Genomic DNA, 18,017 nt, shown 5'->3' with positions numbered 1-18,017 from the left:
GAAAGATGTGGGAACAGGTTTAGGAACTTTTATACTGTATATTTTTAATTGGCTGAGGAAAAAAGTCAACACACAAGTGAGTTTGATGTGCAAAATATTTCTAATAAAAATGTCGTACATTTCTGACACAAAATAACATATACAGATAAGATACACTACTCCAAAAAAGTTTAATCTGCCTTTCACCCAATATCAGATGGGATAGGCTCCAGCACCCTGCAGCCCTGACAAGGACAATGTGGTGTTGAAAATGGCTAAATCTCATCAGCTTGTAAAAATACTGATATAGTATTCTCTGGACTATAACCCGCAGGGTTCAAAGTGGGAGCACTAAGTAGGCATTTCTACTCCTAAAATTACCATTTTTTTCCTGTTTTATAAGATCAAAATGTAACACTGAGAACCCCTTGTACACTATAGTTGTCATTAAACACTAACAAATTTATGCTTTGAACACATTGCCCTATTTAATTTTCCACATTCCTCAAATTTGGGTCCTTCCCCTTTAGCTGGTGCTTGATATCCCAACAGGCATGGCATTTAAAAACAGGCCACTATGTTCAATTTGATTGCATAAACCAAAAAAATAAATGGATTTCGGGCACATATACTACAATTGCCATTGTCAATGCACAAGGACTCTTCTAGTAATATGAAAAGGCGCCTGGAGACAAAGTCCTCTGTGACTGAAGGGCATCGCAAAAATGTTTTGTCAAGGGAGAACAGCCACGACTGTGCGCTGAAGATGGAGAGCCTGGGGAAAAATATTGGAAGAAAATCAAAAAAATGCTACACTTGGGGTGGATAATATGGATGTCAAATACGGTATGCATACTTAAAATAGATTGTTCAAGTGTGCATAATAAAGTATATTGTGTACAACAATGCTCGTACCATTAGTTGTAGAATTGCTGCTGTGTGGTGACGTGGATTCAACGATGAGTGTATCCGAAACTCGTATGGCCTTTGACCCCTTCCCTCGTAAAATATCTGTAATCTGCAAAAAAAGCTCAAAATGACCAGTTTCCTTGGTTATATACTGATGAATTTATTGTATATTTTATTTATATGATATGTCTGTTATGCTGTTGTTGTTGTTGTTGTTGTTGTTTTAGCTTTTGAGTGCACTATCCACATATGTCCACTAGATGGAAGAACTACCAAAGTGGATTCTAACATTATAGAGCTCCAGTAAACAACAATAGTTAAAATTCCCTATTTATAATTCCTACCTTTTTTATACATTATGACATCATTCATGGATTTTGAAAAAAAGCCACAAACTTAATGTGATGAGTAGAAATAAGGCATTTGTTCTCAAATGAGTAGAGTGTAAACCTCATCACTCAAATACAGATGCATCATAAATGATTCACATTCAGTAATTAAGTAGTCTTAGTACTCATCCTAAGTCTTAAATATGTTTCACACCAATGAAACCTTAAAAGCCTACAAAAGCGAGTCATTTTGTGAGTGGTCCGAGCCCCACTTCTGCCAAGGCCTTACAGTTAACAACACTCACCATCTTGTTCTTGGCCAGCATGACAGGCGTGTCGTTGTGGTAGTTCTTCACGCTACTGTTGGCGCCGCTCTTAAGAAGCGCTCGCACCATGTCTGTCTGCCCCCGAGCGCAGGCACTATGCAGGGCCGTGTTGGCGCTGTACGACGACCTGTTAACATCACAGCCATTCTGCACAGAGGGAATAGGGGAGCATGTAAGTGTAGTAGAACATGTTTTGATTTGCAAGCTGGCTGGTGTTTTCAATAATTGCAGGTGGGTGTGGAATGTATCCCCAAAATTAACAGAATTTCAATGGGAGTCAATTTATGGATGTGGTACTTCATGTTGCAACCCCTGCAAGAAATAACATGGATTTGATGTATATAATCATTAATTATCCTTGTTTTGCCATTTATTTAGATGAATATTAGTTGGAAACTACTCATAATGAAGCTGTCAAGTAGAGACCACATGTGGAAATGCTACATCTACAACTTGTCCAATTTGTCTCATATGCTGCAAAAAGCAAACTTTATAGGTATACTCTATTGATTTATATATTGTGTCATGATGGAAAAAATCTGCAAAATCTCTGTATTGTGACTAATTGTTGAATTTCTTTTTTGTTTTAGTGTTGTACTATGATCATTGTGGTTAGAAGAGGTCTGATATGCACCGCCAACTACTGAATTGCAACCACTTCTTATAGAATTGACACATTCTCCAAAATGTGATTATTAAACATGTCTGTTTTTTTACTCCTGGTCATTAAAGCAATTAAAACACCGTGTCTCTACCTCAATGAGAAACTTGACCATCTCTACATTGTTGCTCTCCACTGCAAGAATGAGGGGATTCTGACCACTCTTGATGTCCTATTCAATGATATGCAATGGTATGTAAGGGAATAACATGAACATATAACTTGGAAAAGTCATCCATTTGACTCACTAAAAAGCATTATGAGTCAAAGAACTGACCATAGCGTTGATGTCAGCTCCAGCTCCCAGCAGCATGCTCACCAAATTTATGTGAGCGTGTAACACAGCCAAATGGAGAGAGCTCAAACCTGGAGCAGGAAAAAGCAGACATAAGGTTTAAATCCCATTATCGCACCCGTTGGGTTAAAAGTGCAGGTTTACCTTGAAAGTTCTTCACCTCCAAGCAGACAGCAGAAGAAGGCGACAAAAGAACTGCATGAAGGCACTCCGGATGGTTGTACTCGCAGCACAGATGCAGAGCCGTTTGGCCGTTACGGTCTAAAACAGAGGGGTCCGAGCCAGCCCTTAGCAAGGCATTCACCATGCTTACTTGCTGTGTGATCACTGCCAGGTGAAGTGGAGTCTGTTGGGTTGAAAATCATGAAAAAATGAGAACTGAAATGAATTGGAATCAATTGTAGCCATATATTATCAAGCCTAAGTGAATAATAAACTCACCAAGCAAAAGATAAGGCAATAATAAATCATCCTTTTTCTGTTTTTTATTAAAAGAAATGATTTTATATTAGTTAGGGACTTCCTGTGTAAAGTTTACATGATCTCACAGGGCTAGCGTGGGTTTTCTCCCGGTACCCCGGTTTCCTCTGACATTCCAAAAACATGTATGGTATATTAGTTGAACATTCTTAAATGCCCTTAAGTAAGTGTAGGTGTGTGAATGGTTGTCTGTGTCCTCATGCCCTACGATTGGTTAGCCACCAATTCAGGGTGTTCTCCGCCTGGTAGCCATAGTCGGCTGGGATAGGCTCCAGCACCCCCCTTGACCTTTGCAGTTAAAATGAATGAATGAAAAAAATGATGGGCTAAAAATTTAACATCACAATGAGAAGTTTTCAATATGAACAGAAATGGTTTATAATGATGAATCGGTACAAATGTCAGGAATCACTAGCAATAAAAATATTCACACTGGATGACTCAACTAAGGGTTTAAGCAATTCGGTATATTCCATGTTGCAAGGTCAACATTTATTATCATTATGATTAATACCTCAACAATGCCCACTCCCGGGAAACAAGTTTAAATAAAGTGAACATTCAGTGTAAAGAGAAATAGACAAGTTGCACAATAACTTGCAAAAAACAAGTTGTTTCACTTTTACTCTTTAATGAAAATATAGCGAGCGGATGGGTCAATTCCTCTTTATCAGAGTGTTACTTTATGACATATACTGTTCATGAATGTGTGTGTGTATCCATTGATGAGTCACAAGATTCAGGGAAGCTGATGAACAATGCCACAAATGGATAAAGCCCATAAAAAATGTTCTTTTAACTTGAATATGTTACTGGAAAGCCTTGGGAAAGACCCATCCCTCACTGAATTCTGCTTCCCACATTTAAAAAAATGCATAATATGTTAGTTGAACAGTCTTAATGGCCCTTAACCCTGTAGGTGTGCCATTTACAATTGTTAATGGCACATAAATATGGTCAATTCATTATCCGACCTGCCATTATGTTGACCTCCAAAGCAGGACTGTCAATATATAAACAGCATAAACAAGGAAGAGTAGGAAGGCAAGATAGTGAGGGAAAATCCCTTGTTTTCTATTTACACTCTCCTAAAATTCCTTGGAGATGAGCAGTGGTCGAGGCCTTTATGCCATGCCAAACAAACAACTGCAAAGAGTCTTTGATTTCCTGCTTGCACACAGATACATTTTTGGGAAGGGGTTGATAGCATCAGGCAGTTTATGATACCAAGCAATGACTTACTGGTAAAGAGAGTGAGAGACAGATGGAGAAAGAATGAGAGAGAGAGGGAGAGAAAGAGAGGAAATACTGTGCAAGAAGGGAAAGTCCCCTCAAACCACCCTGTGAATCGGAGGTATGTTACGAAACAGCCTTGAGCGAGATAGTTCTGCAAGTGGTAGGTCACGTGACTTCTCGTAATGATGATATCCACGTTCATAAAAATACACTCGCTATAGAAAGTAAAGCTTCCTATTTATGTCATTTTAATTAAATATTTTTGTCTTAAAATCTTTATTTCTTTTAGGTAACTTTTAACATGTTTTTTTACAGTTCAGATTTGGGCCCTTATGAACTTATTGGAACTAATTTGCATGATATGGGATATTTGCAATACATAAATTGCAGCGTAAACTGCAATTAACGTTAAATAATTGTTTGAATAATTGTGAAAATGTCACCACTTTTGATGTCATATTTACCTAAACTTCGTATAAGTCAGATTTACTTAAAATGTTTAATGTCCAACTACTTAAATTTAAGTTTATTACTTTGAAACATGTAGTGAAACTGCAATTAACATTCAATAGTTTAAACAAGTGTGATGATGTAACCACTTTTGATGTCATATTTACCTAAATTTAGTAAGTCCAATTTACTTAAAATGTTGAATTCAAACTACTTAAAGTTATTTACTTCTAAAAATGTAGTGAAAGGCAACCTAAAACAAATACGTCAATAATTTGAAGTAAAATGAAAAAAAAAAATAATGAAAGGATCTATTTTGGCAAAAATCGACCTAAACTAGCAGAGAAGTAAACATGCAATTTGTTTTTTAGTTGGGCTGTTGGCACCATAAAGCGAGGGGTATGAGAACAAAAAAAAGGGTTTGTTTTGGTGGAGAGGAGCAGACAGGATATCGCAAAAGTTCAAAGCGCTGAGAAAAAGACAGCACTGGTGTTATTTCTGGTAAGTGGGACACCTCGGCGCAGTAAATCCCCCCCAACAGTGTGACGTTCTGCATACCATAGTCGATTTCAGTAACCCTTGTTAATAGTCATTCTTTATTTATTTTTATTATTTTTTTAATAATAACAATTTGCAGAATATGAACAGCAAACTGTTTGGGATAAACAAACTGCTTGTTACTTTAATATCCTTGAAATTAAGGATAAGGGCCATGTCTCAGTATGGTTTCTCTTCACAGTAGTGATTAAATCCAAGACATTAATAGAAAAACTGGTTCTCACCACTATTTTCGCTTTTAATCACTGCATAACACAGTTAGAAATATTATTAGGAGGAGGCAAAATTGAAAATAAATTATAATAACTAGCTGCTGCTGTTTGGAAAACAGAGAAAATACCCCATTATATCTATTTTTAATGGAATATCTGGGATTCACCATAACATGTAAATGAAGTGTTTCTATCCTTCCTGGTGTAAACAAAACACTGTTTGTTGCTGAGTCAGGCGCTTAAAAGCCGGTTGTGAAATTAGTTAGGCAGATTTAGTTTTGTAGATTTCAAAGTTCATAGTAGCACTCTTAGTATGAATGTAGAGATTACAAGATTGCATATGGCTACAATAATCATTCCATATCTACAGTATATACATCACTAGAAAGCATGTTTTTAACCTTTAAACAAAGTGAGAATTCCTCAACTTCTTAATTTCTACCCAAGTTGCATTTTGTGTTGAAAAGTAACATATGTTTTTATCTCTTAAGATTTTGTAAATAAAAAAGTGATAAAATTCTTACATATGAAATTGACTTTGTTGGACTTGGACCAAAAAAATCCATCAAATTTATGGTGAAAAATGTGCTGTCTATTGACCCTTTTTAAATGATTTATTTGGCGTGTTTGTATTGGTACAATATGGGCATTTTGACTGAGAAAAAATAATTTTATGTTATTTGTGCTTATATTAATTAACAAGACCTGAAAGATGCATTTAAAATATAAAAAAAATGTATCCCTTCTGTTTAAGAGCAGGATGGAAAAGCAACAACAACACAGAACCAACCCCAAGTACAATTCTTGACATTGCGTTTGTCACACGGCTCATGGTGAGTACAGGTGCTTTGATAATATAAAAGGTGCATTCCACTGAGCAAATGCACCAGGCTAGCAGGAATCTCTACTACTTCCTCTTTTATTCTTTATCCCTGTTTCTCATTAGCAGGGCGAGGCATGGGAACACGGTTTACCTGCCATTTGGAGACAAGTTGCATCATGTAGCTCAAATGGACGCTTTGATAACATCTACCAGTCAGTCTTTCAAATCCACATTCAAAATCCAGTGACGCTAAAGCGATAGTAATAACGTAATGTGATGCTTTTACCTGTCGAAGGTTGTTGTAGACGTCGAGGCTTCTACCTGCGTATCGCAGCAGATGGATGAGTTGAAGCACCATGGCCAACTCCTCTTGCACCACGGCTATGTGCAGAGCTCTGTTATAAAGACAACAGTTAGGAATCCATATGAAGTCATACTGTATATATATCAAAATGCATTATTTAGCAAAGATAGATCAAATTCACTGTAAATATTAGATTCAAAAGTTGGAAAGACTAATTTGCAAGAGCTATTTTATCCATGAAAAGAGCAAAAAAAAATGTGATGGCTCAATTGGAATAGGCATTCAAACAATACTTTAAAGAGTTAAAGCAGCAACAGGTTGCAACATAAAAACTGGACAAGACACTCAGCTTGTAAATTTCCATGAATCAAACAATTGTTTCAATTTTGACATTCAGTTCCTTGTTAGAGACCAGTAGGCAACGAAAAATGGAATTGTTGGAAATTCAAAAGTTTGGAGAAATGAAGTTACTGTAGAAGTCATTGTGCATTTTAGGTTCGTTATGACATTACACCCAAAAGTTCAAGTTTGCTTATTATCTCGGTATAAATAATGAAATAGTGTGAAAGCGCTGGAAGGAAGTGAACAGTATTCTTCCATCCATCCAGTTTGACAACTCATTTTATCAGAATTATATTTAAAGTTCATTCATAAAAGAGTGTGTTAACAATTTCTTGACAAAAGGAAAATTCATAACATATTTTCATATTTGTAAAAAAATAAGGTTAGGGGTTAGGGTTAGGTTGTTAGGGTTAGGGTTAAAGCATTTACAGTATTCCCCTCTTTTTTGTGGTGTCCTGCAAAAATCGCGAACTGTGAACAACCTCGAAAAATGGGGGAATAGAGTAAAAACAAAACAAAAAAGCAGAAGATGTACACGAAAGTCTGCAGCTGCTAGTCATTCCTGTAAGTGAGCTCATCACAGCTGACAATTTGTATGCTAACAAATGCCTCCTGTCAGGTGCCACTTGCCTTCAACTCATTTGCCACTGTAGGTAATAGTCTAATTCATTTTAAATAGCAGGGTTGGCAGTACATGATTATCCTCATTTACAACAGTAGACATCATTTTGAATAGGAATGAATTGCACATCACCATAAATAGAAAATGGGTTTTTAAACTTTGGTCTTTCTGAAAGTGGAAGTTTGCACACCCCTGATTTAAGTTATACGATGGCGACAGATGAATTGCATGAACATGCCTTTGGATAAAAATCCAGCTAAAATTCAAGCAGAAATTAGCACGTGCGAAATAAAGCATTCTTGGTGAGGGATACAAGAAATAAACGCTCACTGAAAAGAAGATCAACGTGATAAAGAAATAGACTGAGCGGTAAATGAGGAAGTGAAAAACGGGTGTTTGTGTTTTTCGGCCTGATTCATTCAAAAAGGACTGACGGGTGAAGCATGCATACCTGAGAAAAACCACACCGAGTGCTCGATACTTCACAATCTTGTTTTTCCCGACCCCAAGGGCCCGCAATGACGCAAGTGGCGAACGGTTGTTGGCCGAATCCCATGCACACAAACATACTATATCTGCACATGCAAACTGCGCTTCCTCTTTGGTGCGTCGCTTTAGTCCCACTATGACCAAGTTTTACATTCTAAAATTATAGATTCTTCTAACAGTCTTAAAAAAAGAACTTCTCAACAATCACACAGATCAAAAATCATGCAGGTACGTTGCTTTCTATAAAAAAGATGACGTAACATGATTAAGGGGGGGGGGGGCAGCCTTAATAGAAAAAGTAAATAGATGAGTTTATATTTGTTTTATCATGGAATATCAAATTGTCTTTTAGTTTTTTTTAAATTGCACCCTTTAAATTTCTGAAGAAAAACTGTTTTATACATTTTTAAGAAAAAAGACATTTAAGAGCACATACGTGTCCCCGTCTTCATCTTGTCGTGTAGCCAGGGCTATGCTTGCCTGTATGTTCTGGGTAGGGTGGAACCCAAAATGGGCCAATTTGGGATAGTGGTATGGAGGGTAGTGACCTGAAAACAGCAGCGTATCAGTGGAGCATTTGGCTTTGAATTAACACAGTGAACCACATTAGTAAAAAGGGGAATCACTGACTGGAAAGTTTTTCAGGGACTTGACTTCTGCCTGAGAGCTTGAAGGAAACATGGGGGGCTATGGGCTGAACCTCCACATATGTGACTGGATAGGCTCCAGCACCCAGTGAAAAGTTTGAATGGATAAAAATTTAAAAAATAATGAAACTAACAATAACTCAAATATATCTATTGGGCGAAACAAATTGTTTGAACTAAATATATTAAATTCAAACAAAGAATATTAAAAAATATTATAATGTGAATTGCAATTTTAAAATAATACAAGAGAATGTTAAATAAACATACACATACACATATAACATACACAAATAAGAAAACAAATGCACTTTTTTTTTGTTATTATAACTAAGTTTTACTAAGAATAGGTGAAATGAGTACCTACTCACCATAAGTGAATGTGGGCATGATGTGGCCAGGACAAGCGTCAATAGTCCACGGAGCCTCCTCAGCCTGCATCGGGGTTACCGGCGACAGGCGATTTTCGGGGGCAACCGCTAGATGGCTTGTCTCCCTCTCCCGGATCGGTGTGTTCGCCTCTAGCACCCGGAAAACAGCATCCCCTCGCCCCGCTTCTCCTGAGCCTCGCTCCTCCGGCTCCACCGGGATCGGTCGTTTCCGAAAAGGAAGCCGCAGAAAGGCTCCATCCGCCGGGCGCTTCCGAGAGGGAGCCGGGGGAGACACAGGTGAGCGAACCGCCTCCCCTGGGCAACCTCCGCATTGAGGCGACGTGGTGGAACGGCTCTTCCCCCGCGGAATGGTGCTTAAGTCCAAAGGTGCAACGCCACGCGAGCGGTCGTCACCGTCCATGGTCATGACAATCGGCATGAACCGGGGGCGAGGCGCGGCTTGCCCGGTCAAGAGTCCCAGGTGGGTCTCGGTGGTTCAGTGGAAGTCTGGAGGGAATAAAATCGAGACACCTATGTTCCAAAAAGCGTCCTCCGTGGACAAAAAAGCCTTTGTGGTCATTGTTTTTTCCTATGATTCCAAAAACTATCTTTTGAAGTGGGGAATAGAGCCACCTACAGCTCTTGAGCCTGATGTGACTTTGGCATTGCAGGTAGGCAGTGTGCTGTCTTATCAAAGCTCTTCACCATAGCTTTTCTTTTCAAATGAAAGTGAGTCAATCACTATATAGACGCGCGCTTGCTCGTGTGTGCCTGCATGTGTGTTAGAGGGGGTTGGTACAGAGTGCCCTATCATCTTTTTTAGTAGAAATATATATATGTAATATTTTGTATGAAAGGCAGAGGCAGCATTATTACATAATTACTTGTTGTATGCCAAAGAAGCTAAGTACAATTCAATGGTATTTAACTTTTTCTCACATTTAATTTTTCTAATGAGCTTTGTTTCATCAGTATTATTAAGATTACCTATAAACTACATGCATTTTAGCATAGTTATGGTTAAAACTGCATAGTATTCCATTACTTTACAGGTGGGATTGTTAGTTTGTATTGGTAAAGAATACCCTTCCCTCCTTAACTATTTATATTATTTTTTTATAATTACTTTTTTAATCTGGGGATTGAAGAAATCACAAATTTGAGGAACATTGTCTATTTAAAACATCTGTTATGCTAATTTTCAAGTCAAATTCTGGCCAATAGACATGCCTCATAAAGTGTAGCAATGTTGCGTACATAATGAACTGTTAACAGGGGGTATGAATGGCATCCATTTTTTTCAGAGCCCTTGGGGAAAATAAGAAAATAAAACAATGTCTGCAATCAGTTATGCACAAACACACACAATCTTCAACATGTCACTCACACACAAACATCCTCTGATGATGACGCACCCTTAACAAAAGTTCAATTTGGTATTTCCTATTTGTAACTGTGGAGTAGGCTAAACATTTAAAATTAAAAATATAAGTGCATTTCAGATCCTTACCAGCAGATAGCAGCAGCTCCTGTTACAACATCCAATCACAATTATAATATCATCTTTTAGAGCAGGGTGGCCAACTGCGGTCCTCGAGAGCGGCTATCCAGTCTGTTTTCCATATGTCACTCCACCAACACACCTTAATCAAATAAACAGGATCGGTATGAAGCTTCTGGACAGCTTGCTGATGAGTTGATCATTTGATTCAGGTGTGGTAGAGGAGGGAGATTTGGAAAACACACCGGATTGCAGCTCTCGAGGACCGGAGTTGGCCACTACGGTATTAGAGGAATTGGCATGGACTCTACTAAATAGAGTCGTATGCAAAGGAAAGGAAAATAAGCTTACTAGGAGTTATTGGCCAACATAAAAATGGAATAGAGGGGCAAAATCATCTATAGGCAAACAAAGCAACCCAGGACAGCATCTGAGGAACTGCCACGGTAGGAGAAATTCACATTCAGATCAGATACTTTTTCTGGAATGGCCTGGGGCACCCCTCACTTTTTTTTTTATATAAAAGCATCACTCTAGGCAATTTCAAGGTTCAATAGCGATCATCAATGTGAGAAAAACGCTCAATGATATATTTTGCAAAGCCGTTGACATATATCCCCCACTTTTTGCAGTACTCAACCCGTTCAAAAGGAAAAAATGAAAAATTGACTTTTTGATTGCTTGTAAATAAATAGCTGGCTCTCTGGCTCGGATGCCCATCTATTATGTTTGACATTTCCCATCCAAGCGGGGAAAGTGGGGGAGTGGTTATCCGCCGCCTCACAGTTCTTAGATCAAGGGTTCGATCCCAGTCTCTGGCCTTTCTGTCTGGACTTTGTATGTTCTCCCCATGCTTGTGTAGGTTTTTTTTCCCACATCCCCAAAACATGGTAGGCTGGTTAAACACTAAATTGTTTTCAGTTCGTACTTTTGTCATATTGTTTCTTGATTTTTATCATTGTTTAAAAATGGGGAATATAAATGAACTCCACTGTTGCCGAAAATAATACATTGTATTTTTCCTCCTTTAAGGGAAATTTCAATAAATCCATGTAAAATACCCCAAAATGAGCATGATATATAATGGGACAAAATCTAAAAGAACTGTAAAAAACCTTATTGTTAAGATTTTCTAATTCAGATGGCTATTAACAGGCTCAAGACGACTGAATGAGAAAGTCATACTTTGACACGGTTAAGAAACTGCACCCATTCAGGCTTGATGCATTCATCGCTGTCAGTTGAATAATGAAATTGAATTATTCATTGGCAGAAGATGCCAATTATTCTACTCTTGAGATGATGGATGACTGCGGCATCATCAAAAGCTTCACAAAGAAGCCCTGAGTGAAAAAACGGTGACCAGTCCCAAAAAAGTACAAGCTTGGAATCAGGGTATGATTTACGAATGCTTTATTGGTCACATCATCCAGCACTAAAGATGGAACACCTAGTGCTTCTTGACTGATCGTCTTGGATCACTTAGTAATCGGCCATGGTGGTCTCCAACCATTTGTTGAAAAGGCAGACCTGACAGATAGTGAAAAATCAGTGTGACTGACTTCAAGACTAAAACTGTCAACTTTCCATAGGCCAGTTTTGTAATATACCTTGGCGTAGACACCAGGGTGGTCCCTCTCAGCACATCCGTAACCCCAGGAGACAACACCCTGCAGCTCACCGTTGCACACCACTGGGCCACCAGAGTCACCCTTATAACCACAAAGTGAAATGTTTACCACCATCCCAAGCCCTTTCACATGTCCGCTGTTTCACTATATAAATATAGCGTGTCAGCAAGCAATGTACCCAGACAGTCAAGCTTTCAGCGTCATACAGCGACATTAACAGAATCTTGAATTGAGTACATACTGATTGGGTACCCTGTCCACTTTGGGGAAAATGTTAGACTTTTAATGCACCCTATGTGAGTAAATGTGTGCCCCCTTGCATTTGTATGGGTTATTATCATTTATAATAAGGGGAATTGCAATCATTAATAAGGGGAACAATTGGCTGAGGTTGACATGTGTGAATAGAATACTACAAAGACCATACTTTTGAGACAGGCCGTGTTTGTATTTTAGGGTTTTAAATCTAAATGTAGCAAACTGGAGAATATTGACCGAGTAAATTGAAAGTTGATTGCAAATACCTGGCAAGAGTCCTTTCCTCCCTCGAGGTATCCGGCGCAGAACATAGCGTCAGTGATCATACCAGGGTAGGCGTTGTCGCAGTCACTCTCGGACAGAATGGGGAGGTCCAAGCACTGAAGCTTGTTCCCATCGGCAGCTGGAATGTGGTAAAGGACCAAGTTAGCACTTGCATCTACCCGCAGATATATTGTCCGCATGCTAAAGTTGGGCACGGACGAAAAAAAGCCAATCCTTGATACCAATCAGTATCAATCATGGCCGATTCACTACATTCTGATCGTGTCCTAAAGTGAAGACGAAGAATGGACATACAAGATTTTGACATTACTCACTGGAGCTCATGGTGTTGCCCCATCCAGAGACTTTGCACATGGTGCCAGCAGGGGCACAGCTGGTGGGAAGGGCCACGGGTTTCACGTACTCGTTGAGAGTGGCGGGAGTGCTGAGCTTGATCAGCATGATGTCATTGTTGATGTTGTAGGAGCTGTAGCGAGGGTGGCGGATCACACGGGCAGACCTGATGAACTGCTCGTTTCCCTCAGTAACCCTGATGTTGTGCTCACCGAGACGGACCTCCACGCGGCTGGAAAATAGGGTTTTGTTAAACGATCGGTGGGATTAAGGTGTATGTGTGTGGTCCAGTGGGTTACGTACGATTTGTAGCAGTGAGCAGCGGACACCACCCAGTTCTCGTTGACAAGGGAGCCACCGCAGAAGTGGTAGCCCGAGTTCAGGGAAACCTGATGGGGCTGGGAGTAGGGCTGGCACTCATAGCCGCCGACGATCTTATCTTCCTCGGTGGCGACTGGAAATTTGAAATTGATAGACTCAGTCGATGAATGAAGGACGCGGAGGCCATTTTGGGTTGGTGGACTCGGAGAATGGTGTACTCACAGGCAGCTCCGATGAGCAGAACGAAGACCAGACACCTCATGATTGCTGAGTGATCCTGTCGATGAGATTACCGTACCTGGCCATTCGGTTTATAAACCCAACGAAGAGTGCTGCCCTCCGCCACGGCCATTTCTGATTGGTCCGCAAAAAGCCAATCACCTACGGAGGCTCAAGGTGCTCAGGTTAGGTATTGCTGGTCATCAGAAATTTTAGTGTTAGATTTAGTCTTACTTTCAAGAAATTCTATTATTAATTATGAAAGAAAAAGGTGCATACAACAATATTTCACTCTTTTTGCATTTTTAAATTCAGACATAGTACTTAGAAAGACCATTTTTTGGTACATTTGGCCCGAATTCTTGTGGAAACTCACTAGCTTGTGTGATTAGATATCTTAGCATGTGGACTTTTCCCAGGATGTCCTACCTCAAATACTTATGCCAATCTACAATAAACCAAGAACAAGGTCATTTCTAAATGGCTTACAGTTGTGAACGTATCCAACTAAAACAGTGATCAAATGATTGAATTTGTTTTCATTAAGAAAAGGAATGGGAATCATAAAAAAGGGCAAAAGATCTGCAACATTTGTTTGAATCACTACATTGCCATGTGTTTTTGAGCTGTGGTATCAAAGACTCTGGCTCCAATCAACATATAGGCTTGTGAATTTGCCATCTGCAGGAGCCGTCCACAGAATGCAAGGTCAACCATGTGCAAGTAAAAAATATAAATAACCCAAGCTAAGGTAGATTTAAATTCCCAATGGCTTTGCTGAGAAGTTTCCAAGGTATGCTGCGATCCATTACAAAAAAAGAATCAGATTGTTTGGAGTTGAAGCCTTGATGTAAATATGTTTGATTGGGAATAGATAAAGAGATGGTTTGAAATTCTTTTTGAAAGCTGACTCAACTTCAATAATTCTTCCATTTTCACATCTTGTCATGGGACGGCAAATTGTAGTGGTTGACAAGAAATGAGGTTGATGTTCCATATAAATTGCGACAGTCGCTTTGCCAGCAATTTAACACACGTGATTGGGCCATCACAAGTGTCTTGGCTGACAAGATAAACTGCAAATTGTGTTTTAATCTAGGAATTTTGTTGGATTTTCCCAGACACATGCATCTCCTTTCCATCCTTAAAAATAAAGGCTCCAACTTTGAGTTCCTTACAGTTTGTGGACAACGTTCAAGCTGCATTTTATCACAGAAAACAGCTTCAAATGCTCACCAGTGTGGATCGAATATTGATCCACCGTCCGTGAAGAAAAACCCGACATATGCGCCGGAGGCCGAGTCAAGGCCAAAAAGCTGTTTACAAGTAAACTGATTATTGTTGTGGCCAAAGTGGACTGCTTTATCTCGATAAAAGTATTACTACTTTCAACAAGTACGGAGAAGTTTTCCCATCAGCATCATGCCAGGAGTTTTATGGGTCTGCAACACCAGTGAGGTAAAGCTTAATAGTTGGCAGTCAATAAAAAGCCTCCTAGAGAACGGTTCAATCCAAACTCCGACAAAAGGGATTTGAAGATGAAAGTCTCAAATTTTTCACATTTCCAAAAAAAAAAACACTTGGCTATCACATAAAATAAATTTATCATAAAGAACACAGATATTAATCTACCAAAACAGGGATCACAGATTGTATACAGTGTACTAACATTTTAATCACTGTTAATTGCAACTAAAATGCAAATTGTTATAATTAAAATACCCTAAATGCAAACATGATTATATTACAATATTGGGATAATTTTGCTGCTTTTTGCTCTCAACTCATTCACTTCCATAGACATTGGATCTATTTAAACTGGAATGGTCGACGTTGAGTAATCATGTTTCACTGCCATTGACGACGATAGACGTCCAATTATAGTTGATTGAGTGAGTCCCAGTCATATATTTTTTTGTCGATTAGAACTAATTTTAATTGTCAATTTAACAAATTTAAGGGGCTCTAACATTTTCGATTCCTCCAAAAGATTTGGACGGAACCTTCGAACGATTCCTTCTCGTTTCAACACGCACCCATTTTATCGACGAGCCTCCAATGTCACGGGAAAGCAAAGATCCTTGTTCTACTGTTTTCTGACTACGCGTTCAAATCCTCCAATTATGATTTAAACTATAATCTGCACGCTCTATTTGGCCTGCGTTTATTTACCGAATTCTTTTTTTCTTCGTGAAAGCGAGCGGACAAGATGCGTCTCACGCTGCAAATGTTGATCTCCCACGGCCGGGTGGCCCGCAAAATGGGACTGGGTCCCAAGTCTCGCATTGACATGCTGCGGAACATCCTGACCGGCCTGGTGCGACATGAGCGGATCGAAACCACGGCGGCTCGGGCCGATGAAGTCCGCTTCTACGCTGAAAAGGTAACTACCCTCGCCAACTAATGCGACGTACGGCGATCTTTGACTTCACATTCTTTGGAATCAAATGAAACTAGAACGAGGTGTCCATCCATACCTGTCAACCTCTGCTCATAACTGCCCATATAAATGATTATGATTCCCTGTACAAACCCCCCAAAACTGTGTAATAGAAATAGCAAAGGTAATTTGCATACAAAGTATTTTATTCAATTTAAAAAGTTCACAGTGCAATTAACTGTGCTGTCAGTGCTTCCTATTGTAAGCCAATGTGCATGATTTAGCAGACTTTATCAAATAAATGCTCTAATCCAGCCAGTATATTCACCTTGAAGTAACTTGCACTCTTTCTGGTGTCGACCCGATCCTTGAGTTTCTTCGTTTCTTACAAGGTGGCTCCTCCATGCTTGCTTCCACGATGTATACTCTATGTATATCGACGCATGCGCATGTCATCCTTTATCGATATTGCCGTACACACCGCTAAAAAATACATACGATTGAGGATTATTTTTGGTCGGTGTACGGCGTACATGATTCGAAATGGTAAAAAAAACGTATAAAATACGTATAAAACGTACAAGTTGACAGGTATGGAAATTAGAACAAGGTGTCAAAGTTGCGGCTCGGGGGCCAAATGTGGCCCGCCGCCCCCTTTTTGTGCGGTCCGAGAAAGTAGATAATGAGTGCGAACTTTGTTTCAGGATCAAATTAGAATGATTATACACGTATATTATATTCATCATTCTCAAACATTGTTTTAGATTTATAAAAAAAACTTGAATATTTAGGGCGATTAATAGTTATTTTAATCCAATTAAGAAATATATATAATCGCAATATTACAGTGGTACCTCAAGATACGAGCTTAATGCATTCTGCAATGAGCCCGTAACTTAAACTCAAGATATTTTCTCTCAAATTGTACATATGTCGAGGTACCACTGTATTTTGATTTCCAGTATTTTGTTTAATTTATTTTAATTTATTTTTTTTCAAATGAAGGACTCACTTTCTCACTGTTGTTTTTTTCCACAGCTGATTGATTACGCTAAGAAAGGCGACACGGATGAGAAGGCGATGAAAATGGCAAGTTTTTGGTTGACGGTACGTGATCATCTGTCACTTCTTTTCGGACTAATGATTACTTACACATGTTTACAGAAGGGAAATTTGACAAAAGGAAACCTATTTCTCCTAACATTTCCATAAAACAAATAACCATATACTCTTCTTTTGTCATAATGTTTTCAAACATGAATTAACTTTATGCTTCCTCTGGACCATGATAGGAAAAGGACTTGGTCCCAAAGCTGTTTAAGGTGCTGGCCCCACGATATGAGACTACCAAGGTCGGCTACACACATATGGCCCGCATCCCCAACCGGCAGAACCTGGATCGAGCCCAGATGGCCGTGCTCGAGTACAAGGGTAATCCTTTCCCCCCGCTCTACCCGGTCCGAAAACAAAACCCGCTGACCCTCATCAACCAGCTCCTCAAAGGCTACCGGGAGGACAAGGCCAAGGCCAAACTCTTGATGCAACCTCATGAGGCAAAAGACTCTAAAGCATTATGACCTCTTCCTCCCCCCAGCATAAAAAGACACAAATACATACGAGGCCTATAGTAAAACACATTTTTATTCTTATTTTGGCAAAAAAAAGTATATCTACAGCATATTTGACACCATTAAAATGCATTAGAACAGTGCTTCCTTCAGTGTTGTGTGCTCTTAACTGTAAAAGCTTAAAAAAAAGGAAAGGAACAAAGAAGCTGTGCTCTTACTGTCATGCGTACATTATTCATCATCCGGTTCAGTTTGACCTGCCACGTGTGTGCGTTTTATCCAGCCACTGTTTCACATTTTTTTTTCTTCCTTCTTTTTGTTTTATGTATACGTGTATATATATAAAGCTAGTGGTACGATAAACATCACACTGGGCTCATATTTACATTTTTACATCAGCGCATGTTTGTGAATATAACATCGTCGCAATGCGATATAACAAATAACAAAACCAGGAACATAAAGTGCTCCATGCAGGACACACACCG

The 18,017-nt window shown here is 39.2% G+C and overlaps 3 protein-coding genes across 5 annotated transcripts; 1 reads left to right on the top strand and 2 right to left on the bottom strand.

Moving 5' to 3' along the window:
• Positions 1 to 27: 27 nt before the first annotated feature.
• bcl3 (BCL3 transcription coactivator) lies at positions 28 to 10,692 on the bottom strand. Of its 3 annotated transcripts, XM_077720831.1 has the most exons (11): positions 10,544 to 10,692; positions 9,034 to 9,540; positions 8,646 to 8,738; positions 8,452 to 8,563; positions 6,545 to 6,653; positions 2,644 to 2,845; positions 2,482 to 2,570; positions 2,299 to 2,376; positions 1,523 to 1,690; positions 895 to 997; positions 28 to 754 (listed from the first exon to the last, which is right to left on the bottom strand). In XM_077720831.1, the coding sequence occupies exons 2-11, from the start codon at positions 9,470 to 9,472 to the stop codon at positions 645 to 647; spliced, it is 1,503 nt and encodes a 500-aa protein (XP_077576957.1). In that variant the 5' UTR covers positions 9,473 to 9,540; positions 10,544 to 10,692; the 3' UTR covers positions 28 to 644. The 3 variants fall into 3 exon arrangements, with proteins under 3 accessions (XP_077576957.1, XP_077576955.1, XP_077576958.1); XM_077720829.1 differs by lacking the exon at positions 10,544 to 10,692 and having other exon boundaries at positions 9,034 to 9,776; XM_077720832.1 differs by lacking the exons at positions 8,646 to 8,738; positions 10,544 to 10,692 and having other exon boundaries at positions 9,034 to 9,772.
• Positions 10,693 to 11,930: 1,238 nt separating this feature from the next.
• On the bottom strand, positions 11,931 to 13,677 carry LOC144199068 (trypsin-2). Its single transcript, XM_077720425.1, has 6 exons — positions 13,585 to 13,677; positions 13,345 to 13,495; positions 13,023 to 13,273; positions 12,690 to 12,826; positions 12,145 to 12,246; positions 11,931 to 12,064 (listed from the first exon to the last, which is right to left on the bottom strand). The coding sequence occupies exons 1-6, from the start codon at positions 13,622 to 13,624 to the stop codon at positions 12,017 to 12,019; spliced, it is 729 nt and encodes a 242-aa protein (XP_077576551.1). The 5' UTR covers positions 13,625 to 13,677; the 3' UTR covers positions 11,931 to 12,016.
• A 1,887-nt stretch (positions 13,678 to 15,564) lies between these two features.
• Positions 15,565 to 17,672, top strand: mrpl17 (mitochondrial ribosomal protein L17). The gene is made up of 3 exons (XM_077720426.1): positions 15,565 to 15,964; positions 17,000 to 17,068; positions 17,254 to 17,672. The coding sequence occupies exons 1-3, from the start codon at positions 15,791 to 15,793 to the stop codon at positions 17,536 to 17,538; spliced, it is 528 nt and encodes a 175-aa protein (XP_077576552.1). The 5' UTR covers positions 15,565 to 15,790; the 3' UTR covers positions 17,539 to 17,672.
• The last annotated feature ends 345 nt before the right edge of the window (positions 17,673 to 18,017 follow it).

The sequence above is a fragment of the Stigmatopora nigra genome, chromosome 7 (assembly GCF_051989575.1).
Source record: "Stigmatopora nigra isolate UIUO_SnigA chromosome 7, RoL_Snig_1.1, whole genome shotgun sequence".
NCBI classification, from domain to species: Eukaryota; Metazoa; Chordata; class Actinopteri; order Syngnathiformes; family Syngnathidae; genus Stigmatopora; species Stigmatopora nigra.
Note: the sequence above shows the minus strand (reverse complement) of the source record. Positions and strands in the feature narration are given on the sequence as shown.

Bases quoted from the DNA above. Each gene is read 5' to 3' on its own strand.
- mrpl17 (XM_077720426.1), top strand. From the start codon at position 15,791: ATGCGTCTCACGCTGCAAATGTTGATCTCCCACGGCCGGGTGGCCCGC. The intron at 15,965-16,999 runs GTAACTACCCTC...TTTTTTCCACAG, and splicing joins TCCGCTTCTACGCTGAAAAG to CTGATTGATTACGCTAAGAA. The intron at 17,069-17,253 runs GTACGTGATCAT...GGACCATGATAG, and splicing joins TGGCAAGTTTTTGGTTGACG to GAAAAGGACTTGGTCCCAAA.
- bcl3 (XM_077720831.1), bottom strand. From the start codon at position 9,472: ATGCCGATTGTCATGACCATGGACGGTGACGACCGCTCGCGTGGCGTT. The intron at 1,691-2,298 runs GTAGAGACACGG...CCCTCTGTGCAG, and splicing joins TGGTCAAGTTTCTCATTGAG to AATGGCTGTGATGTTAACAG. The intron at 755-894 runs GTACGAGCATTG...ATTTTTCCCCAG, and splicing joins CAGCAATTCTACAACTAATG to GCTCTCCATCTTCAGCGCAC.
- LOC144199068 (XM_077720425.1), bottom strand. From the start codon at position 13,624: ATGAGGTGTCTGGTCTTCGTTCTGCTCATCGGAGCTGCCT. The intron at 13,496-13,584 runs GTGAGTACACCA...TCAAATTTCCAG, and splicing joins TCTGCTCATCGGAGCTGCCT to TCGCCACCGAGGAAGATAAG. The intron at 12,247-12,689 runs GTATTTGCAATC...TGTGGTTATAAG, and splicing joins GAGGAAAGGACTCTTGCCAG to GGTGACTCTGGTGGCCCAGT.